At 45.1% G+C, this 25,948-nt stretch overlaps 1 protein-coding gene across 2 annotated transcripts in view; it reads left to right on the plus strand.

The window, feature by feature from the left end:
• LOC115541939 (chemokine-like protein TAFA-2) overlaps positions 1–25,745 on the plus strand; it is a 44,847-nt gene extending 19,102 nt beyond the window's left edge. Inside the window, exons 2-6 of one of the 2 annotated variants that reach the window (XM_030353889.1) lie at positions 13,302–13,405; positions 18,863–19,018; positions 20,904–21,028; positions 21,964–22,022; positions 24,630–25,745. In XM_030353889.1, coding sequence (XP_030209749.1) covers positions 13,303–13,405; positions 18,863–19,018; positions 20,904–21,028; positions 21,964–21,993 — 414 coding nt within the window. In that variant the 5' untranslated portion in view covers position 13,302 and the 3' untranslated portion in view covers positions 21,994–22,022; positions 24,630–25,745. The remainder of the gene's footprint in view (positions 1–13,301; positions 13,406–18,862; positions 19,019–20,903; positions 21,029–21,963; positions 22,023–24,629) is intronic. The other variant, XM_030353890.1, reaches the window with a different exon arrangement.
• Positions 25,746–25,948: the final 203 nt, after the last annotated feature.

Consider the following 25,948-nt stretch of genomic DNA (forward strand, 5'->3'; position numbering starts at 1 on the left):
ACGAGTTCACGGGTACTAAGTTCCTGGTTTGACTGCCGGTCCAGGGCACTTCCACGGGTAGACAGTTGTGAAAACACAGTTTACGGGGTTGCCTGGTACGCACCAAAAGTCCTGACATGGCAGTGACAAAAACAGAGAAAACTAGGACTAGCAAACACATTCTGATCGTCTGATTTTTTGAATACAGAACCATCTCATCAGGCATGCCCATGGTCTCATCATTATTCCATGAAGTGTCTGTGTACCACGGTTCGCTGTCTGTGTTGATCTGCGTGTAAACAAAGAGACACGACCTCATTCGTTCACGCCACTGATGACTCGACACTTCACCGCCGAGCGCAATAAACAGAAAATGGCCGACTTCTCTGGGTCGGCTGTTTGGAACTTAGAACACTTGTGTATTCCGAGTGGGCGTGGTCAAAGGTGAGAGTTGACCACCTTTCAACAACGGCCTTGATCTGAATAACATGAGGATGTTAGTGAGTATTTAATGTGTTTCAATGTGAGTTTGTGTGTGTTGTTTGTAGTTTGCCATTGGATATTGATTCCAACGTGAGCTGAGCCTGGTGGTCATGTGATGTATAGTGTGGTTACAGGTAAAGTGTAACTTTTGCTGATTAATATCCGGCTAAACACAGAAGAAAAGAGGTAGTGGCCTTTTCTCACATTATTATATGGAGGCAAATAATTCACACCTTTTCCCTTACATCCACACACACAAACGCACACATACACTAACACACACACACACACTTATTCTAACACACAGACAGACAAATACACATACACACTCTCTAGCACACACAAACACACACACACACACTCAAACAAACAAACGCACTCCTTCTCTCCCACTCTCACACACACAGACAGACACACAGAGAAACACATTCATTCTCACACACACACACACACCCAAACACACAGAAAGAGCTATTTATTAAATGGCTATATATATAAACACACAGAAGAAAGAGGGAAAGAGAGACGGAGAGAGACACGAGAGATGGAGAGAGAGAGTGAGAGAGAGAGAGAGAGAGAGAGAGAGAGAGAGAGAGAGAGAGAGAGAGAGCAAGAGAGAGAGAGAGAGAGAGAGAGAGAGAGAGAGAGAGAGAGAGAGAGAGAGAGAGAGAGAGAGAGAGAGAGAGAGAGAGAGAGAGGGAGAGAGAGAGAGAGAGAGAGACATTTAGGATCTTCAGAGTGTTAAAATGACATTGGGGTGACATTCCTTCCAAAGTGCACATTACTGGTTTGCCCCCTCCCCAACCCAACCCCCCCCCCCCCCATGCCGCTCTCCTACCCCAAGCCCAGTACCATTAGACATGAGATGAAATGATCCATGGATCTATTGTCCAAACCTCCCCCCCCCCCCCCCCCCTCCCCCCTTCACCCACACACAAACAGTATTAGCCGGCTATAACACACAGAATAATACACACAGAACAGACACAATTTGGCACTGCAGCAAATGAAAATAGCAGACAAGAGAAGGGGGGGGAAAAAATCAATTATTTGCCACAGATGCTCCTTGCGATGGGATTAAAATGTCTACTTAAACTGGCTTTTGTAGCCGTTGGATCCCCCCTTCAATTCTTTATATTTGTATTTATAATCTATATATAGCGCGCCGTCGGCTGGGAGCCCGTGGTGAGTGACGAGGGGGGGCCGTCGGTATCGAACGCGTGGCTTTGTGACGGGCTGATTCTTAACTAACTGGTAGAAACTGATCCGCAGAAGCTAATTAGGGAACGGCAGCATCACAGCCTTCACATCGCCGCCAGTTGTCTGAGGCGGGCTGATGTGAAGTTTCATTAGACAGATAAAAATAGTCTCCTCTCTCTGACACCTCACGCCTTACCTACACCCCCCCTCTCTCCTCCTCCTCCCCCTCTCTCCTCCTCCTCTTCCTCCTCCTCCTCCACCCTCTCTTCATCAAGTCACCGTTTGCCGGCGCGAAAGAGCTCTCTCTCTCTCTCTCTCTCTGTCTCTTTCTCTCTCTCTCTCTCTCTCTCTCTCGCTCTCTCTCTCTCCCTCTCTCTCTCTCTCTCTCTCTCTCTCTCTCTCTCTCTCTCTCTCTCTCTCTCTCTCTCACTCTCTCTGTCTCACTCCCACCCTCTGTCTCCCCTCTCTCTGTCTCGCTCTTTGTCTGCTCATGTTTCTTCTCTCCGCTAATTCGATGTGGGAGTTTTTGGTGTTTCTGATCACACCAGCCGTTCCCGTCTCTCTCTGTGTCTCTCTCCCCGTCCCTCCCCCCGTCCCTCCCTCCCTCTCTGAGAGCGCTGTGAGAGGCTCAGAGACATGTCAGCTGTAACAGCTTGGCTATCTGCTTTGTGCTCGTCGTTGTCGGGGAGCTTTTTGCTGCACTTCAATGCAACTTTTTGTCACTATAAAAGACGCAATTTTGAGTTTAACTGAGCAAATTACACAGTTACGTGTATCAAAACGCAATTGTACACGTATTTATACAGCTATAGTGCTGAAATGTACAAATATTGAAACAGATATTGCACATATGTACAATGTTCAAATGTACACATAATTATACAGATATAATGCTCCAATTTACACATATTTATACGGATATATTGCTCAAATGTAGAATGTTTGAATGTACTCATATTTATACAGATATAATGCTCAAATGAACAATGTTCGAATGTACTCATATTGATACAGACATATTGCTCAAATGTTATACAATGTTTAAAGGTTTACAATTAAATAGATATTCATATACACAAGCCCTTCCTATTAATGCATCAATCCAGTGAGTCAAATTCCACGCAGGTCGACAAATGTGATGCAAACTAAACGGTGCTGGTCTGTCTGTCGTGAACCGTCTGTCCACGACCGGGAGATGTTCCACAGTAATGCCAGTAAACACCTCAGAGATAGCGACACGATGTTTTGATCAACCCTCGCCTCTTTGTCAGCTGCTGCACTAACCTTTATTACACCTTCCTCTCCTCCAGCTGTTACTGAGTCTACACACAGAAACCAACCTCGTCCTCTGGCTCCCAACGCCACCACCACCACCACCTCCTCCACCCCCACCGCTACCACCACCAACATCACATCACCACCACCACCTCCATCTCAACCACCACCAACGTCACCAGTACTCACACCACCTCCTCCACCACCACCATCAACATCACATCACCAACATCACCACCGCCACCATCACATCAATTACTCCACCTCCTCCATCACAAACTCCACCACCACCACCTCCTCCACCACCTCCACCACCACCACCACATACCCACACATCACCACATCCACCACACCACATCCACCAAGACATCATCTCCACCACCACCATCACATCACAACCTCCCCCACCAGCAACATCACCGCCAGCACATCCACCACCTCCACCACCGAATCACCCCCTCCACCACCATCACCAACACACACTACCTCCACCACCACCACAACCTCCACCTCCACCACCACCACCACCAACACACACTACCTCCACCACCACCACAACCTCCACCCCCTCAACCACCACCACCAACACACACTACCTCCACCTCCACCACCACCACAACCTCCATCTCCACCACCACCACCACCAACACACACTACCTCCAGCACCTCCGTCACCACCTCCACCACTTTCCTTTGTGATGAAGCAGCGTTCTAACACTTCTTTTGTTTGTTTTTTCTTACCTTGTGTTCGTTGGTGCGGGGCTGTTTTTGTTTAGCCTTGATGAAAAGCTCCAGCCTGTTTGTCGCTTAACAGGAAACACTTCCTTTATTAATAACGGGGCTCATGCATTTTTCACGAAGCTGCGTCGTGCTGCCGGAGGCCGTGCTCTCTCCCGTCCCCGGCCCCCTCTACGAATATTCAGGGGCCCGACCCGAAAAAAATAAAAACGCAAAATAAAAGCATAAAACAAGAAAGTAGCGAGAGAATGAATATTACAACATGTCTGCAAACACAAGGACACACACACGCACACACACACACACACACACAACAAACAACACGAGTCAACGTGTCTGTTGGTTTGATAACGATGATGAACCTGCGAGGCGTTCTCCCTCATTTATCCCCACCGGCCCGTGTGATGTGATTACGCGCGCCAGTCGTCGGCGTGAACTTGAAATGAATAGAAGGAGCGCTGTCGAGCGTCGTGTGTCGCGCCGGGAAGGTGCTCTGATGCGGCGATCCATCCACATTAAAACGGGTCGTCTCGCCCGTAATCCGATTCCCGCGTCCGCAGCGAGCACCCGTGTACATGACACATCCCAGGCATTAGGGGGCGAATGAAAATAAAATGAGTCTCGTTGGGCCTTATTAGCCGCGACAACGCCCCCCCCCCCCCCCCCCCCCCCCCCTCAGATCCGGATGAACCCGGACCCACAATGCAGTAGGAGGCCCTGCAGATTCAGATATAACCGGACCCACAATGCAGTAGAAAATAAACCCTGACCCAAAATGCAGTAGGAAATAAACCCAGACCCACAATGCAGTTGGAAATAAACCCAGACCCACAATGCAGTTGGAAATAAACCCAGACCCACAATGCAGTAGGAAATAAACCCAGACCCACAATGCAGTAGGAAATAAACCCAGACCCACAATGCAGTAGGAAATAAACCCAGACCCACAATGCAGTAGGATACACTGCCGATTCAGATAAACCCCGACCCACAATGCAGTAGGATGCTCTGCAGATCCAGATGAATGCAGTAGATGAAATGCAGTAGATGAATCGAAATGCAGTACAACAAGACAACAGCGCATCCTACTGAGTAGGATGCGCTGTTGTCTTCGGGTGGCGTTAGAGGTTCCGCGCGGATGAAAGTAAATCGACGGCCATGACACAAAACCCAAATACGACCCACCCCAACACACACACACACACACACACACACATGCACAGACACACACGAACGCACTTGCACACACACACACACACACACACACTTAACACACACACACATACACACACACCCATACAAACTCTCTGGAGCAGCGGCGAGCAGGTTCCTGGTGAACCCACTGTGGCCTGCAGCAGCAGACTGTCACTTTGCCTCTGTTATGCATCAGACATCAGCGCTCCAGTGCAGGCCAGGCCTGGGATTGTTCAGGAAGAAAATATCACAGAGTGGGCTGAAAAAAACCCACCGCCAGACCCGATGGTGACGAGAGGATGTACTACGTCGTGCATGCACGCACACACACACACACGTACGCACACGCGAATGTAAGTACAAACACCTACGTGTACGCACACACACACACACACATGTAGGCACAACTGCGGACACGCACACACACGCACATGTACGCGCACACGCACATGTACGCACACACTCACCACATGTACGTACACACAGACACACACACACACACACTCACACACACACACACACACACACACACACAGTGTGCACTTTCACAGTGCGTTAGCAGAGCAAACTTTTCACATCCGTTCTGTTGGACCTCAGGTTACTCTATGAAGAGTGTAAGCTGTTAAGAGAAGTTTTTTCGTGTTTTAAAGTCGGTGAATCAAACCATGAGAATGGTGGCTGTGTGCGCAATCAACAATTTCTAATAGATATAAAGTTTATCAAACGTAGTTTCACTAAGTAAAGGACATGTGTGACTCCCTTAACCTCCTTAACTGTTCTATTTCCATCAACGTGGCATCTGCGTTTCCTAACGTTCCCGTAAAAGTTCCACTCAGCTAGGTGTGCGTGTGTGTGTGTGTGTGTGTTTGGCACAATCAAAGCCGGATAGGACTGAGTCAGAGACAGAGATGGAGTGTTTTCCCCGCTAACCCAGCACCTTGTTTTCACCGCACACCCAAAACGGTTTTGATACCCGCCGTCTTGAGAGGCTTTTTGATCGTCGGGTTTTTAACGCTGTAGAGGAGGAAGAGAACCGCTGTTCAATTAAAAACAGTCACAGTGAGCGAATGCAGGCAGCTGGTGGCTCTGGTTCCCCCCATCTGTTTACATGCGGATCATGCTAATTGGAGGGCCAGAATTAGCTATTGGTATGAATGCTGTTTGAATGGTGTGTGTGTGTCCCTGTGTGTGCATGTGTGTGTGAGTGCCTGTGTGTGTAGTCAGTGTGGGTGTGTGTGTTTGTGAGTGTGTCTGTGAATTTTGTGTCTGTATGCATGTGCATGTGCGTGTTTATGTGTGAAGCCTTTGTCTGTATGTCTGTGTGTAGTGTGCGCGCGCGTGTGTATGTGTATGTGTGTAGTCTGCGTGTACATGTGTGTTTAAATCTCTGTGTGTGTGTGTTTGTGTGTCTTTTGTGTTAGTGCCTTAAGACAGTGATTCCCCACACGTTTCTGAGAGGGTATGTAACCCGGTTCAAGCGGGGTACTCGTAAATAATACGATTTTGCTTTATTAAACTCACCAAACTAATATGACTTTAAAATGTCAATCCATTGATTGTTGCTTGATCAATAAACAGAAATACAAAGACGCCTCAGCTTATTTATTTGAAACACCTAACCCACTACGATATTAGTAACGACCCTAAATGCTTACAGTCACCAGCACCACCCCCACCACCCCCTTCACCAGCCCCACCCCCACCACGACCATTACCACCACCACCACTACCTCCTCCACCACCACCACCACCCTCACCAACCCCACCCCTCCATCACCACCACCACCACCACCACTACAACGCTAACATGCAGTCAGTGAAGAGGAGTCTCTGAGCTGCTTGTGTTGACGTTACAGTAAACGTCACACTTTAGATAACGGACGCTCACAGTATTAAAGGAGCCGTCCTACAGGACACACAGAGTGCATGTGTACGCGCAGCACAGATACAAGGAAGATTGTGTTCAAAGAGGGAAGAGAACCCCCCCCCCCCAAAAAAACGTCTAAGGTGGACCGGTCTGTCAGTCAGCCGGTCGTCATAGAGGCTCTCGCTCTCTCCGGGGCTGAGTGGTGGGCAGCGTGTCACTCATTACAGAAGGTCGATGGCGTGATAACCACTCTGAGAGGGCACTCTCTCCGCGGCGGGTGTCCGGTGACACTCGCGATACTCCTGCTGCCAGGCCGTCTTTCCTTCTTCTTCTTTCTGAAAACCGTTCTGCTGGGTCCAAGTTGGGATCCCGTTTCTTCCTAAGAGCGTCGGGTGCGCGTAAGGGGAGTTGAGGCGAGGGGGGGGGGGGATGGGGGAGATCGACATCCAGCGTAGTGACATTGACCGCCTTGTGGGTTTTTATTTTGGGGAGTTTATTGTTTTTTGCCGGAAATTGTTTTTGACGTGAGAGTGTTTGATGAGCCAGTAGAAGTGAGTAGGAGGAGAAGTGCCGGGGCTGTAAACGCAGGTGTCCTTCAGTCCCTCCGTCCACGCCAACGTCGGTTAATAAAAAGCAAACAGTTATGACAGGTGCAGACATCTCGTTTCCAGCCAATCAGAACGTCCTAGAAAAACCAGGGGGTCGACTCGGCTCGGGAGGTAGAGTAGGGATGGCAGCTAGTTCGATCCCTGGCTCCTCCTAGCTAAGGCTGCTCCCTGACAGGAGGTTGCTAGTTCGATCCCCGGCTCCTCCTAGCGGAGTCTCGAGGTGTCCCTGAGCGAGACACCTCACCCTAACAGCTCCAGACGAGCCGGCTGTCGCCTCGCGTGGTGGTCTCCGCCGTCGGCGTGTGACTGGGTTGTTTTAGACGTGTGTGAGTCGCTCCGGATGAAAGCTTCTGCTGATTGCCTTTAATGTAAACCGGGGGCCCGCCCACTTTCCTGTTTCTGTTTTAAATGCATTTGGGATGAAGGAAAAAAACATCAGTTGTTTGTTTTGTTTGTGTGTTAATGTTCTTCAGGTCTACTCCCCGTTCAAGAATACATTTTAATGGAAATTTGCAGTGGAGAGAATAGAGTTTTAATTGTTGTTGACAGGGACGACAAGGCAAAATAAGAAAAAGAATAAAAAATGTTTTGCTTAATTCAAAGGCATACGTAAATCTCTGGCTATGTATTATTAGCTATAGTAGTCTATTAACAGAACAAGACAGAAAACATAACTTATTGTTGTTAAACTCTCATGCACTTATTATTTTCGGGACAGCAGTTTGGTGAGATATTAGTGTCAATGTTTCAAAGATTTTCTTGTATTTATTTCATGAACCTTTTAATTAAACCCCTTCTTCCGCGGTGTCCTCTCGACGGAAACATTGTTTTTAATAGGACAAGGTCACCGCAGTTCCATTGTCGTAATTACAAAAAAAGTATTGTAGCTTTATTTAAATCCATCAAAGTACAACACAGGCATTGATGACATAAGGAGGGCAAGCAATAAAGAACCAGGCCAGAGGGGATATAATCAAAATCCACTGGTGGCGATATATATTTCAAAGGGCCCCTTTTTTACCCGTTTCCGTCTTATCTGCTTTGCAAAAATGGAGCTTACATTTTAGCACCCCATCATATATACATCTTTCTGGGGTTTTACTAAGCATTCGCAATTTCAACAACTTCTTATAAGCTGTCAGCAGAGAAGGATCTGTGTGCTCTAAGCCTTCTCACCTCTGTCAGGGTGACATAGACGTCGCGCACGCCAAATGCTAGAATCCAAGTACGCATATTAGTGGAAGAAATCCAAGATGTTATCTCGGTACTTGGTAATGTTTCTGTTATCATAGTAGTAGTAAAAAGGAGTTTCGGTAGTCATTTTTGCGATAGAAATTCTAATTCAAAATTATTATAAACAAGTAGTAGTGTAGTATAATCCTTGTATTAGTAGCAGTGGTAGAAATAGACTAAAATGGCCTCCCTTCCCCGGTTCTCAAGGTTCTCGGTTCAAATCCCAATGCCCGCAGTCTACGTTTAGGCATCCTTGAGCAAGACGCCATACCCCATACTTGACGTTCCCTACCCTCCCTAGGATACCTCCTACCGCACCCTAGCTCATACATGACGTATCACAACAAAATCACTGCAAGTGGCTTTAGACAAACACATAGTCTACGACATTAAATAGCTAGGAGTGCTATTAGCAATAGAAGTACAAATGGGCAGCATTAGCATGCAGGAGTGAGCTCTAATGGTAACTAAGTCACTAATGGGCTAAGGCACTAAATAGCTAGAAGTGCTAGTAGTCGTAGCAGTAGCAATGGGCAGCATTAGCATCCAGGAGTGAGCTCTAATGGTAACTAAGTCACTAATGGGCTAAGGCACTAAATAGCTAGAAGTGCTAGTAGTCATAGCAGTAGCAATGGGCAGCATTAGCATCCAGGAGTTAGCTATAATGCTAACCATGCCCCCCATGCACCATGCCCCTCCTGAACTGAAAGAGAGAGACACACTGGGACAGAACCAGTAAACCCCTCAGAAGGAGAACGATGGCTTGCTTCTCCAGCGGCGCCGGCGTTGACAGGCCACTCCGACGGACTCGGGTTAAGCGCTACCGATTAAAATCCACGGCGGAAGAAAAAGTAGAGCCGCTGCATTATTAATGGAGGATTCCAATTAGTCCTGCGTTATTCCTTCCCTTCATAATTCATGTTCTGTTGCGCCGCTGAGCGATGTTTCGGAGGTATGTCGGAGCGCACTGTTTATTGCAGAGCAGTTTTTACACGAAAATAATAATAAAATGTAAAAAGCCACAAGGTCTTGTAAATTGGGTTCCAACCAATGATGACTAAAATGTTTGGTATAATCAGTATTGGGTGTAGATAATAGCTTTGTGTGTGTGTGTACGTGTGTGTGTGTGTGTGTGTGTGTGTGTGTGTGTGTGTGTGTGTGTGTGTGTGTGTGTGTGTGTGTGTGTGTGTGTGTGTGTGTGTGTGTGTGTGTGCGTGCGTGTGTGTGTGTGACTGTGTTCGAAGGTCAAAGTCTGCAAAATAATGAATTAATGATGCTGCAAATAAACCAAACCGGATCCACACACGTAATTTGTGCTTTTACAGATACATGGTTCTTCAAATGGTCACAAGAACACTCTTCCTGGTTCATTCTCTCACTCCAAAGCACTAGTGTGATTCTGGATCACAAAGCTATACTGTGTGTGTGGATGTAAAGTAGTCGACTGAAGTGGAAGAGACAGACACAGATTGACTAACGAGATTGTCACACGGTTCGGTGATTTGTACAATCTGTATTTTTATGGAACACTGACAAATGTTACAAGATGTACACAAATCGACATTGTAAAATAACAGTACAAATAATCTAACTATAATAAACGTGAATGCATCTGACAAATATCAATGAATGCATAAGCCGGCCGTAACGATCACTGCCAAGGAAATAGGTTTAATATTTCATAATTTATTTAGTTATTCATATGTAACTTTTTCGCTTTTACGTCCAGAACAAGACATTGAACAGGCTGAATATATTTTATGTTACATTATATTTTCTAACCGGTGGCCACAAACGCACACTCTTAGCCCCGCCAGCAGATCAACCAAGCAAACAGCTAGCTCTAGAGAACGGAGGGTTATATATATATTTAGAATAGATCAGATATAGATCCTAGTTTTAGTCGTGGTTTAATAATGCGCTAGGGGGATTGTCAAATACAATACCCGCCAAATATGATATAATATATCATAATGCCAATCGAACCACAGTCTACAAATACAACTGAAGAATACAATATAGACAGCTACATATCTTTTTAGAAGTTCAACCAAGAGCTTAATATAAGTTCCACGTTCCGAATTAATTAAGGTTTGTTTGTTTGCATGGGAAAGTTCCACAGTCACACTATTTGGTCCCTGCTCTCTCTAGTGTAGAGCACTGGTTCTTAAATGGGGGTTTGCGTACCCCTAAGGGTACTTTGGAGTACTGTTGGGTACTCCAAGAATATTAATAAAAAAAGAACAATCATATAAAATAAAAAACAGGTAACCCATTTTTATTCACCCGGAGCGAGTTTCAATTCTAAGAGCTAGACAATAGAAAATCGAGAAAATGGACAAGTAGTTGAAATTTAAATCTGACCACAAAGAGAAAGGAGAATCCTTGAAATAAATTCCATAAACACCACAATGTCGTTGAATAAGTTTGAATGGGATTCACCTCCACAAGCTCTGGACCTCCCTTGACAGTGTACTCTACTTTTGTGGGAATAATTTAGCCAACAGTTGCATGAAGTACAGGCCCATGTTTCTCACCCATGTTTCGTATTTGCACCCTTTTAATGTTCATGTTCACACTGCCCAATAGAACGCACATACATTACTTATCTTATTTTTTTCTCCCAAAAAAAGGTTTGTACCGGTGAAGGGGGTACTCAGCTGAAAGAACGTCTCAGCCGCGGTACCCCAGCAGAAATAGTTTCCGAACCACTGCCCTAGAGAATAGGTAGCCGACTCTCTCCTCTCGTACCGGAGCCGGTGAAAGACAAACCAAGCAGAGCAACCCTGTATCCCCGCCTGTCTTATTGCGTGCGAGTGAAAGCCAGATTGTACCCCCCCACACACAATAGCCCCCCCCCCCCTCCCCCCCCTGGCGTGTCGCTGGGCGACACCAGGCGAGTCACCGTCCTCGTGTTCCTCGCCGAAAGGTCAAGTGTGGCTTTTCTAAAATAAACTTAATTACTTGAACAATATGAGAGGTCCCCTCGGAGATTTAACCAATCTATATGTCAATGAGCCCCGCAGATACGATGGTGGTGGTGGGGATATGAGATGTTGGGGGGGGGGGGGGGGTTCAACAAGGCGTAAAGCGTGGCTTGTAACACTGTACGCCCACGCACACGCGATACCTCACCTCTTCCAGTAATTACTGTACAGCTTGCATCCCATTTGAAATTTGATAATTTCCTGTCAGGAATAACCAGAAGTGCCCGATGGTTGATGTTGTGCGTGCGCGTGTGCGTGTGCGTGTGCGTGTGCATGTGTGTGTGTGTGTGTGTGTGCGTGTGTGTGCGTGTGTGTGTGTGTGTGTGTGTGTGTGTGTTGGTGTGTGTGTGGTCCGCCAGGCCCAGCAGCCTTCATTAGCTAGGAGATTGGGAGGAAAGGAGCAGGAGAGAGAGAGAGAGAGAGAGAGAGAGAGAGAGAGAGAGAGAGAGAGAGAGAGAGAGAGAGAGAGAGAGAGAGAGAGAGGGAGGGAGAGAAAGAGAGAGAGAGAGGGAGAGAAAGAGAGAGAGAGAGAGAGAAAGAGCTCGGAGGAAAAGAGAGAGAGAGCGAGAGATAGAGAGCGAGTGAGCTCGGAGGGAGAGCTGTCAGGGAGTGAGAGACAGTTACAAGACAGAGGTGAGAGAGAGAGCTGGGAGAGGAGGTGGGTGAGAGAGTGAGTCACAGGAAGGTGAGAGAGAGAGAGATTGCCAAGGCAGAGGTGAGAGAGAGTAAAGCAGAGCAGTGGGAGAGAGAGAGTTCGCGGGCGAGGGAGAGAGGGAGACCTGAAGGCGTGTGAACGGCGCCAGCCGGCGTGAAGAAACAAAAACAACACAAGCACGTCCCTGGTGCACGGTTCAAACGGAAAACACGGCGAGGCGCACACCTCTGACACGTCTGAGATCCTCCGGCAGAACACTCAAACCGTGTGTCCATAGCAACGTTACGGCCAAACTACGACCATAAACGCCATGGCCACGTGTGGACACCGACGGGGCCACATCGCGGCGCCTCTAACGGCCGCCGTGAAGGAAGGGTCCCGCGGGGGACGACAGACAGGAGCTTACCTTCTGTCTCCCGTTCTTGGTCTCCAGCACCTTGGTGTCGGAGACCGTGAGAAGCAGCGAGGGGGAGAGAGTGAAGGCAGGGTGAGGAGAGATAAACGGAGAGAAAAATCGAGACGGAGAGAGGGAGATTGAGAGTGAAAATAGGAGTAGGGTGATGGGAGAAGTGGCAGAAGAAAAGTCACACGTTTTATTGAGCGACTGGAATATCATCAACAGCATATGCTTCGTCGTCATTGCAATATTCTTTATTTAATCATCAAATGAGACACTTACTGCCGTCACAATGCACTATCCCGTAATATGTGCAGATTATTTATACACATGTGATGAAGAATCACGAAGATAGCAGGGGTACTGCATCGGGATCAGAAGATGCAGGTTCAGGCTTAGTTGTGGTTCCACGTTCACCGCACGGGCCTCACGTGCGCCTCAGTGAACAGACCACTCAGCAGCAGGGGCTGTGATTGGTCTGTTCACTACAACCCGACCCAACCGACTGCATCGAAGCGTCGGCGTGGTCCTCGCGTTGCGTCGACGTGGGACCACAACTGAGCCCTTAGGCTGCCGCCATCGGGGAGCGAACCGCTGACCTTTCGGGGTTGGGAGCGGAGAGCTCTCTCTAGCCTTAAGTGTGCATTACCCTGTGGCGGATGACACTGTGGTTCCTGTGTTCCAGGATGAGCGAGCGGTACTCACTGATCGGACACCAAGCTGCTCTTCTGCTGGGGATCTGTCTGCTCACCGTCTGGGAGATGTCTGCGCCGGTAGACGCCTACAGAGGTGAGTACATGGAGACCGCAAACTGTTTACAAGGGGTTTTGTGTACCTGTTGGTCAGGGTTAGGGATGCAACTGATGTGTTTGGCGCTAATCTATACATCGCCCGATAACGGTCAGAATGCATAATATCGTAGACGGGCCGATGTTACCAAACTGTAGGGATTAGGGCTTGGGAACGTCAAAAACAAGAGAGGTGATAAAGCGCTGGAAACTCATTCATATAGATAAAAGGGATTCCCTTTCTAGATTCACCCAGAGATGTGTCTTTGGAGATTGAACTCACCCAATTTACCTCAGCACGTCTACAGGGCTGTTGTCTGTGTGTGGCACTTCCAGGATACATGTTCAATGTTATCTTTTTTCTTTTCTTTTGTGTATTTTGTACTTTCAAGTCACGGCTGAAAAACAAGGCGATGAACTCACTGGATAGAAAAGGTTCTGTTCATTTGCCGAAGGGTTTTTGTTCAACGTTAAACTGGCCGGGCTGGTGTAGGTAGGAGGCTTCGCCGGCTGACCCTGGGAGATCAATTATGGCCAGCCGAGTAACCTCGCCGGGCCTCCCCCAAGTGCATGCCTCGTGTGGGGGTTGGCTGACCACACGCAGGTCCTTAGGTAATTGGAGGCTGTCGACCTGGCAGCCATTTCTGCACCACACGCTCCCAAAGACAGCGCCGGCGACCATTTTATCGTTAGTATTAGTTTTGGTTGTGTTTTTTCATTTTTTGGGGGGGGGGGGACGGGGACAGGGGGGGGGTGGGCGGGGATTATTCTCCCGGCCAATTAAAAAAAAGGGTGAAACGCGAGAGCGGGTGGAGTTTGATTGGCAGCGAACCCTCCCACCACCATCCTACCCAACGGAGGGCTCTCATCATTTCAGTCGCCGTGGTAACCAGATCACAATCATCTCGCACACATTCAATTTTCTCTGATAGCCACAGCAACACACCCCCCCCCCCCCCCCCCCCCCCTCCCCCACACCCCCAACCACACCACCCCCCCCTCCCAGACTAATTTCCCTGGGGGGTTATTTTCGGTTGCTGTAAACCTTTTATCATTCACGGGATGAAACAAACTCAGGAAACACGTCCACAGCGTAGGGGGAGAAATATATGGGACTCTTCCGCAAGCACGGCTGTTGGCTGTGTGTACGAGTGAGTGTTTTACAGTGTCTCGTCAGGCACTTGTTATTCCTGTCGACGTGCTGCGGATGATTTGAAGAGGCAGTTGGGAGGGGAAAGGGACGCTTCTCAGGTGGTTGGGGTGGTCGACGCCCAGCCCAAAGGCTCCAGGTTCAAACCCCCACGGACCACCTGAAGGCATCTTTGAGCAAAAATCCAAACCCCTGCCTGCTTATTTATGACGAATGTGTTATTATCAGTAATTCAGCATCCCAAACTTTATCCAAATCAAGTTTGATAAAAGTGTATTTCAAATTATTAAATTGGTAATCGAAACACACAGGAGTGCTGTGCTGTCGCTCTCTTTGCCATGTAAACAGTGGAACTGCAGTAGTAGGAAATGCCAAGAGGAGTCATTAGTGGGTGGCCTGGCCCTTGTGTAAAGGCCATGGAGGGAGCAGCCCGCAGCAGACAGGGACAGTGAATTGGAGTCAATGTGTCAACCCTTAGACTGTCGACATAACCTCTCTTGAAACAATGGCCCCAAAACAACCACTGAAATGTTGTGTTCATAATTGGGCAAACCTCAGGCGACAGCAGTGGGGCCTTGATCCTGGACTGGGGTTTGAATTGGACGAGACGAAAAAGCGCTGGTTTGCGTTCCTAATTGTGTGGCGGTCGGTTCAATGGGTTAATGAACGGATGATCTAATGAATGAATGAACCCATTATGGATTGACACAGATATGAATGAATGGATCCGTGTGAATATCAATCCATAACGGCTCTGTGCGCTCTTTGAAACGACCACAACGGAAATATTCCCCGTAGCATCAGAAGCTCATATTTATTATCCCGCCATCTGGAGCCGCCTCACCACGGCCATAATAAACACAGAGATTAATACAGATGGCGGGGAATCTTTCGCTAATTACTAAGTACTGTGCCCCAATGATAATCGATTTGTCTCTGCCCAGGCAACGGCGGCAATTCTGAACTTAATCATCTGGCGTGCCGGGAATAACAAATAACCGGGGAAACGAGTCTCTCCCCGTCGCTGCCTCGCCTTTGAAACTGAAACCACACAAACGTGTGCTTTGTACCCCTGGTTATACTGCCTGGAGAATGAACTGTTTCTTCCCTCAAATACAAATTTAGTTTTCTTTATGTGCCCTGATGGACGGGACAGTGAACAGAGACGAGAGGGAAAAAGGATGGCATATTGCGTTATCATGGCAGGGAGGAATCGAACACTGCTCGCTATGAGGAGTAGGACGAGACGATCTTAAAAAGTATTACAAATCGTAAAAAAAAAGGTGTGATTCTCCTGCTCCTCCTTCGATCGATCTTAAAAAAGGTCTTGTCCTCCTGTTTCTCCAATCTTAAAAAGGTCTGTTCCTCCTTCCTCCAATCTTAAAAATGGTCTGATTATCCTTCCACCTTCCTCCAATCTTAAAATAGTTCTGTCTCTCCTTCCTCATTCCTCCGTTCTTAAAAAAGGTCTATTACTCCTTCCTCCGAATTTAAAAAAGGTCTGTTTCTCCTTCCTCCTTCCACCAATCTGAAAAAAAAGGTCTGTTTCTCCTGCTCCTCCTTACCTTAGTGATGAGTCAGACTGCCAGGCTGACTCAACAGGGGAAACCAATCTTTTTGCATGACATAATATTTATAGTTCTTAGTCACGAACTAAGGAGGAACAGGTGAAACAGCCCTTTTTTGCATGACATAATATTTATAGTTCTTAGTCGCTAAATAAGGAGGAACAGGTCGAACAGACCTTTTTGTATGACATAATATTTATAGTTCTTAGTCGCTAAATAAGGAGGAACAGGTCGAACAGACCTTTTTGTATGACATAATATTTATAGTTCTTAGTCGCTTAATAAGGAGGAACAGGTCGAACCGACATTTTTTGCATGGCATAATATTTATAGTTCTTAGTCATGCCCTCCAAACCAAGGGGTTCCCATCGTTGCCATATGGTTATAATCATTTAAAACTCAGTGTGGATGTCCTTTGGACGGTTCCCCAAATAATCTCAACAAAGAATGAATCAAAGCAGGATTTGTGACACTTTGCAGACTCTTTCATGTTCTTGTTATGAGGAGCATCTTGTGAAGAGTTACTGTATTGGATTGCAGAACTTCTGCTTGATCACTTGCCAATTAGTTGCTACACTCTGTCTCTCTGTCTGTCTCTCTGTGTGTCCAACTGTCAGGTGGATCCTGCCTGCCTGCCTTCTCTGTCAGTCTTTCCGTCCTTCTACCCGTGTAATGTATGCAACACTGGGTCTAAACGCATGGATTAGCACTCGATTTTTCAGCAAGACTCCTGTGGAGAAGAACCAAATCCTGCTACAGAGATGTTTGGAGAAATTCAGAGCGCTCATCCCAAAATAGCAGGATACAGTCCATACAATTTGACATAGATACCCCTTAATACATGGATGTAAACGTAATCCATTACGTAATAATAATATATTGATATGCATGTCTTTTAAATTGCTAAATGGCATGTATCAGGCAATTCTGAGTATGAAATGGGATTTGTGAATTGCGTAGACGCCTTAATAGTTTTCCTAAAATTTGCGCATTATCTGTGTTATATGAAGGCCCAATTATGAAACTGACTGAGATGTGTATGTAACGCTGAACATGCCAATTATAGAGGATTTAGTCCAACCCTACACATCGGGGAGTTGACACTGCTTGAGTTTTCCTCTAAAGACATGGCATCGCTTTTTCTGTTGACGTTTAACTGACACGTTTTCACACAACTGACACATTGCTGACACCTTATTGATGAAGTAAAGCATCTCTCGTCAAAATAAAAGCGTGAGAGATACAAACAAACACACACACTAGAAAGGAACCTAAATCATTTATACATATTGGAGAGCACACCCCGTCAATAGGATGACAAAACAATTCAAGGATTAATATCACGTCAACGTCTTTCATGTGGAAACTCTTGTCAATCACGAATGGGGGAGCATTTCATTTGGGCTTTTAGAAAGTAAAAGTCACGACGTAATATTGCTCTGCTCTTGTAGCGAGCACGCTTATATTTCACTCATTAGTCATACCTCTGGGCTTGGGGCTAATTAGTTGAACCAGATGGTTGACTCAAACTACTGGGAGGGACTTTTACTTTGGCGAAACAACCTCTGCTCTACAAAAACGCAGTCCCACAAATCCAGTGAGTCTGTCTACCACAAATGTGCCAATTTATTTGTGTTTTTTTTTACTTTGTGACCCTAAACAACATCTGGTAATGAGGATGGCTATTACCTCAAGCAAGTTTTCATGTCACAATGTCTCAAATTTATACATCAATTGAAAACAAAAGTAATAACCATAGCAAAGACTTCCTTGGCGAACAAATTATAAGATGCTAAAAAATAAACAAATGCATGCAACCTTACTATACAGCCCAATGTGTAATATGTATTTAAATGTTATTTAGTCACCGGCGCTGTGCACTGTAAATGCTGCATCAACAGAAAGAAGGGAAGCAGAGCTTTTAATTTGGTGTTTACTACATTACCAATAGCGGTATTCGCAGTGGGGCAGCGCATGGAAATGTCACATGCAATTAAAAGTGAATCTGGCAGCTCAGTCCCTAAATAATTCAGACAAAAGCGCATGATCTGGAAATCCTTCTCCCTCTCTCCCTCCGACTGCTGCGATGCTAACCATTTGCCGGCGACTAATTCCACCCGTGAGAAGCACTGGAAATGTTATCACCTGCCATTTGTGTAACGTATCCCTTCTTGTGTCGGTGTGCGAGGCCCCGTTGCGTTATTATTCAGACGGAGCAGTAGAAAAAGATAAAGTGAACGGATGGAGAATTAGGAAGCAGCAGGGGATAGAGTAGGAGAGGAGAGTGGGGAAGCTTTCAATCCAATCCCAAGTAGATCAGCTTTGGTCCTGATTATTGTGTGGTGACTGCTAAGAGTGTCTGTCTTTTTTTCTTTGTTTGCCTGAATCCAGGTAGTATTCTTTGGGCAATATAACCACAGAAAGATTATTATCATTTATTTTTTGTGAGATGACAATAATCTCAATAACACATCTTTGTCGTATTTTACTCATTTTCTTCTTAGTAGTAACTAAAAAAAATGTAACAGTTATAATCCCAATTCCCAAACTCACCTGTCAACTCGTCAACTTTATACAGAAAGGAACCCACTTAAAAATAACTAACTGCTAATAAAAGTCGGATCACAGCCTCAATCGTAGCTCAGGCTAACAAGCAGACCCTGTGAGGAGTCTGCAGTGTTATCTACGGTACAAGGGGCAACTGAATTCACCCGCGACTCTGCTTGTTTGTTTCTTCAAGCAGCACCGACTGTCAGGACCGGCACGTGCGAGGTGGTGGCGCTGCACCGCTGCTGTAACAAGAACAAGATCGAGGAGCGCTCGCAAACCGTCAAGTGCTCCTGCTTCCCCGGCCAAGTGGCGGGAACCACAAGAGCCGCCCCCTCCTGTGTGGATGGTACGTTCCAACAGCTTTTTTAACGTGTATTTTTGTCTGTTGATGGTACGTCAACACAGCTTATTCTTTTGAGTATTTTCTCTGTTGATGGTATGTTCCAACTGCTCTTTTATGTGTATTTTTGTCCGTTGATGGAATGTTCCAACAGCTTTTTGTGTACTTTATGTTGATGGTACGTTCTAACAGCATTTTTATGTATATTTTTTATTGTTGATGGTACGTTCCAACGGCTTCTTTATGTGTATTTTCTCTATTGATGGTATGTTCCAACCCCTTTTTTATGCGTATTTTCTCTGCTGATGGTACGTTCCAACTGAATTTACCCACGTACTCTCCCTGTCTCTCTTCCTACTATTTCTTCTGTTGGTTGTGTTTCTCAGGATTGTTAGAGTTCAATGATTTCAATGTTGAGTATGACACCAAATAGCATCAAAATAGTTAAAGATCACTGTTATGTATAACATAAGGAATGTTCACTATCAATTCCCAGATACTTTCGTTTTGAGCAACCTATCGATTGACTTATGTCGCCTACTGCCGACTTTGAAGTCCATGACTCTGAGTGTCTCGTAGCATGCTAATACCTCCGGCCGGCAACTCTGCAGAAACAGCCACTTCAATTTGGTTTGAAAAGTATGGGGATCTAGCTAAAGTCCAGACCCAATCCCAGCTGACCTATTCCTTGACATTTTGGTATTGACATTCTCTGCAAATTAGAGCGATGTGCCAGTGGCCCCTTTAAAGCACTCCATGGGTGATCACAGAGGGAAAATGAGCAGCACTTAACCTTTTAATTATTCTCTATTTTACCTTGCTGCTAATCTGTGAGAGACAATCTGCCGTCAAGGTGAATCCGCCTCAAAAACAGCTTGTCACAAAAAAAGGCAATTAGGACTGCAATGATTTTGAAAACGAAAACAAAGTGTCACTATTGGTACAAATCGAATCACGCCATCGCAGCTGCAGCCCACAAAAAGGCCAGTAAACCTAACTAATATCTAATGGTTTCTAATCTAATAATCTAATAATAATATTTAAAAGACACTTGAATAGAGATTTGTGTACTTTTCATTTTCCTTAACACACTTCAGATTAACAAAGTCTTTGATCTTCCCTCCTCCTCCTCCTCCTCCTCCTCCTCCTCCTCCTCCTCCTCCTCCAAAGGACAGCACTTAAAAATAGTTTGATGGGCTAGTGTACCACTTTAGCCTAATCGGTAGCAACGGTGACATGCGATTATTGATTTGTTGGACGAAGAAGGGGGTGTTTAAATGATAGGGAGCCCTTCACGAAAACCTATAATTTTGATAATTTATATCTATTTTTCCGTGTGGAAGTGCCAAGTCATCTGTGACAATCTGTAATCAATATTGTAATATTATGGGGAGTGGAGCTTTGTAACAGGCACTAGTTTTTTTTTTACATTACACACAATCCATGCTTGCTCAAATTTCTCTGTAAAATATTCGGCCCATTTCCTAAAGCGCGTCCTCAATTAAATGAACCGACTAAAAGTGTGAAGTAAATGAAAGCGAAATTCAAAGTAATCGCCGTTACAGTGTGGTTTTTGATTTCCATGTTGGTATATTCTACTGACAGTGTTGGCGGCGTGGACAAATAAGAGATTTCTCGTCCTGTCTGCTTTCCCAGCGGGCGCAATTAACTACGCCAGCACCACATCCCCCCACCACCACCACCACCACCACGCCCACCACCATCAAGCTAGCTTGCTTGCACGTTGAAACGCAGACTCTGATTGAAGTGATTAGAACCAGGAAAATGCAACTCAATGGTTTTATGGATTTCCAGAAGTAAGATGCTTTGAATAGTGAGGGCCGTTCCATGCTGTCCTAAAGTGATGTGGGGTGGTTATGTGTCTTCTCAGCCTCCATAGTGGAGCAGAAGTGGTGGTGTCAGATGCACCCATGCCTGGACGGGGAGGAGTGCAAGGTCCTCCCTGACTTCAAGGGATGGAGCTGTGCCACGGGGAACAAAATAAAAACCACCAAGGTAAGTTAGGGTAGAAGTCACCCCCCCTCCACCCTGCCTCCAAAATGTGCTAACTAGCTTGCCGCCAAACAGTTGCTCGCTAATTAGCTAGCCAGCCAACAGTCAATCTACAGTCATGAGCTAGCCAGCCAACCGACTATCACCCAACTGTCGCTAGCTAATTAGCTAGCCACCCAACAGTCAATCTACAGTCGTGAGCTAGCCAGCCAACCGACCTTACCCAACTGTCACTAGCTAATTAGCTAGCCACCCAACAGTCAATCTACAGTCGTGAGCCAGCCAGCCAACAGACTATCACCCAACTGTCACTAGCTACAGTCGCTAGCAGCATGTTCCCCACTTGTTGGGTTTAATGCAGCGCCACAGTGGGTCCAAGGTCAACACGCTTGAGTCTCTGGTTACTATTATCTTCCCTGCCATTACTTTAAAACGCCTCATGTTTGCAGTCACAGCACGGGGCCCCCAGGGACCTATAAACCAGGGGCCGGCATGTCGCCTCGGCGCCGCCTGGCCATTTCGAGCGCCCAAACTGTCCATTTGCTCACCCTGGCCCGGCTTGCTTTTAACGTGGTAACACAATGCCTGCATCCTTCCTGTGTTATGACGACCCCTAGACTTGAGCTCTGCCTCCTTCTGTGTGTGCTTAATTATTAAAGATGTCCTCCTCCTCCTACCTGCCCGGTCTGGGGGCTGGAGCCTCGATGTATTGATCCACAGGGTTTGACAGTAGCCCTAGTGTTTGGTAGTTATTTATTTATTTGAGTGTTTTTCCGTTCTTCTTCTTCATTCGAGCTGGTGTATTGATACATTGATCAACCGTAATGACCTCAGGCAAGTGTTAATTTCGCCCGTGTATGAAATCTAAAACGTGTTTCTTTTTTTTTTCTGCTCTTGTTCTTCGTCTTAATCTTCCTCGTCGTGACTCATCGGGGAAGATATCGCCTGACAGAGACCAGCTATGGTAACCTTGTGGCGACAAGCAGCACGGTTCAAGGTGATGAATACGTTTGAAATGTTCTACGTTATGAATTATTTTAATGTTGTCCGTGTCAGGGCTCATTATTTTCATTGGTCACTTAATATAAATAAAAGGAAATGGCTTTGTATTCATTATAACAAATGTATGATTAATAAGAATAAGGAATCATTTAATTTTCACGTATGCCGCAACATTAATTATTGCTGTCAAGTTGAATTATATTATCTATATATATATATATATATATATATATATATATATATATATATATATATATATATATATATCAAATGCCCGGTACAAGGAGCAGAAGAATCTATAAGAACTATCGCTCATCTCACAGATGCAGACACTCCAAAGTATAAATCAACCTATCTATGTGTCGAATTTCAAACTAAATTTGTTACATGATACATGGTTTTGAAATTCCAGAACATGCATCATGTAACATCTTGACTCATATTTCGGTAGTTCCAAAACAAACACAACATAGATTCATCCAATCCCACAAAGTTAATGACATGACCTCAAATGAATACCCAAATACATAAACTCTAAGTTGGAGCTCTGAATTTCGAAGAGAAGATTAAAACAGGCATAGGTGACAAAGGCAACACATACAAGAAGGACAATCAGATTCCCCTTTTGTTAGTGTTATGATTTCACTGTAGCACTACAAGCAAGTGTCTCTAGAAAAATCCCACTCAGAATTCCCTCCCTTCCTCCCCGCGCCTCCCAATGCTCTCAAATGGCATCTCTGCTCTTTGTGTTTCTTCGCAATGAATTATTCTCAAATTAGCACTACATTAATCACAGTGACAGCTCAGAATGTAAATGACACTGTAAAGCGGAGGGGGCGGAGAGGGTGGGAGCTGTATCAAGGCCCATGCCTTTGGTCTAAATGTATGCAAAGTGGTGCAACAACCTTAATCTGTGTATACCACTGCTTCTTTTATATGATTATGGAGCAGCTCCAATATAAAGTTTGCCGAAGCCGGCTTGAACTGTTTTGCCTGAGAGCGCGCCTGTGTGTGTGTGTGTGTTGTCTTTGTGTGTTGCTTAATGCAATAGAAGATGATTTATATTTTGTGCCGCCTAGCATTTTTTCCTCCACTCTGGCTGTGTTCGGTTCGGTGTCAAATCCCTCTGTGTGTGAACGAAACCAACGAGCAGGTCCACCCGTTCTGCTGAGCTCTCCTCGCGGCTCACCCGCCGCCAAAGTTCAGTGTTGACGGGTGACAAGTTTCAACTTGATAGCCAGCTGTCCTCATGTCGGTCTGTCAAACCCCCCCTAGAGCTAGCTCGGCGAGGCGTTGGGCTAGCTAGAAGAGCGCTCGGGTAGCTAGTGGACGTTGTTGTCGGTGGGCTGGGGGGGGAGGTGGTTGGGGGGTACACGCCTGCCTCTCTGCTTTTCTACAGAACATGTCGAGCCGAGAAGCTGTCAATCAGCGAGAGGGAGCTTCAGGACGGGCAATTTAATCTCCGGCAGAGATCCGTGGTGCCTGTCAGCTTTAAACGCGCCGAGAGGGAAACCACCATTTGTGGGATGAGGCTAGCACTTCCCCTCGCCCGTTTATCACAGCGAACAAACAGCGGTAGCTTGTGTAGCAAGTTGGCCTTCTCCAGTGTTTTTCCTCTAGTCCTACATGACTTATTGAAATACACAATATTTCCATATTTATTCAGTGGTAGATGTCCCGCGGTGCAATTCCCCAGTCACGCATTTAAACTACTTTTTGTTGTTTTTGTAAAATGGTCGCTAAAGTTTTTCTTTGTACAGTAATCCTTTCGTCAGCACTTTCCCCCTCAGTTCCTAAGTGCAACAGCAGTGCTTATTCTGTGATTTTATCATAAGTTGAATTAGCATATTTCAAATCTCTCCCATTTAGTTGTCTATTATTACTGTGGACAAACACCCATTTCTTTATTGGAATCTATAGTCTGAAGCATCAGTCCATTTAGTAGCATTAAATAGAAAAAACAGAATTTAACAATGAGTACCTTCATAAAATGACAGTGGAAGTAAGTAAAACATTATTGGATAAAAATATATATGGGGATGAAATGCAGCAAAAAAAAAGCCACACGGTTCAAATTGAATTAGATGTGAGGGACTACAAAAGGAATATAATTATTTTTTTACATGAACACCACTGTGCGCTTTCCCAAACTTGATTATTTTACCTATTGTTGCTGTACGAGTCGTGCTGGAGTCAAGGAGAGTGAACGGCTAGGGTTTTGAGCAGTGCAGCCATACCGACAGAAAGTAATTTGGTTGGTATCTGAGCTTCTTTTGTTTGGCCACCGAAAACCATACCCTTGATTTTCTTTGATTAATCATTTGATTTTCTGCGTGAAAACCGCATTCCAGAAGTGTATCACGACTTTAGTACCACATCGAAATAATAAACTAAAATAATAGTTGTGTTTTTTCCTTTGAGGAAAGAATGATGAATGCTTCTCATCCGAACATAATTACTTGAAACGATGCCCAGTCTGTTATTAGTACTTGATTGTTTGTGTAAATAACATGTTCATGGTTGTAGGTTTCAAAATAATTCCTTGAATGAATAATGTTTCTTTTATTGTATCGACTAATTTCTATTTTTTTTATTTCTTCAGATGAAATCGAAGGCATCTTCAACAAACGCAGGACTACAGATGGGGGCAAGGACATTTCATCCAATAGAGAGTTTGCTCTCATTTTGGGACTACAGTTACTCCCTATAAAAAAAACAACTATGAATTATTTAACTGAAACCACCAGTCGACGTCTGAGCTGAGCCGGGAAAAAATGGATTAACCCGATACTACACTGATTATTTAGTCGACCGAGGCTTTCCTTTCGAAAGAGCATATAACAATCGCCACTACGGACAATAGGACCTCTTTTAATCCTCTTGTATTGTACTGCTTGTAGTTATATACAATGGTGACTTTTGCCTATATGTTAATTTATAGAGTAATATATTTCCTTTTTTAAAAACACAACCAGGGTGCAGAATATAAAAAATGACCTCCATGATGCATTTATCCTTGGTTGGACTGTATGAGATACCACAAACAAAATGAGATTTCGATTGTTTAATAGTGATGAAAATATAATGAGTCACATCTTATCATACATTTGAACTGTATTACTCACAAAGCCCTGTAAGCCTAAAAGTTAGTTACAGTTGGATCTCGATCTATGGTCTATTCTCCCAGAGCTATCGATCACAAAATAAACCAAGTGATTAGAGAGTAAATCATAAATAAAGAGATCCTAAGCTTTGGTCATGATAATTATTATACATGCCCACAGAAGATATATATACAGTAATTAATTTCAGTAGTGCAATTGTACCATTTTGTAATATACTTGTACACTGTATGGTACAAGGTTCCATGCGCCGACATTTGAGTTTATACAGCTTAACGCTAACCCCAGTTAATTAATCAGTTCCTGCTCATTCTGCCCAATAACTTTGTCATATAATGTCTGAGTGTTGAGACCAATGCCTTGCTGTAAATTAAATAAAATTCAGTTAATGCTCACCTCAATATGGGACGGGTAATTGTGTGTTGGGAGGGCTTTGGATGTAATTTAAAAATAGATATATTTTTAGGGACAATTCAAGCTTGTGGTGCTTTTACTTTGTTTTGTTTTTCCTTCCAGTATATATTGCTGTCACTTCCTGTGTCTGTGCGAGTGACATCCTTCTCAAACAATAAAGTATGGTTGTGTATCCAAATGGACTGGCATTCAAAGAGTATTGCTGTTGTATGGCTTTTGATTATTATTTTGTTTTTTTCTCAATTTACTATTGAATTCCCTTTGTTTGGATGCCTGAACACTTCAAGCCAAGGTGAGTTTATGTGTAGCTATACACAGAGGCAATAAATTGTGCTTTACACTACAGCCATATATAGCACAGACAGAGATTACCAAGACAAATAGA

This window comes from Gadus morhua, chromosome 4, assembly GCF_902167405.1.
Source record: "Gadus morhua chromosome 4, gadMor3.0, whole genome shotgun sequence".
Lineage (NCBI taxonomy): Eukaryota > Metazoa > Chordata > Actinopteri > Gadiformes > Gadidae > Gadus > Gadus morhua.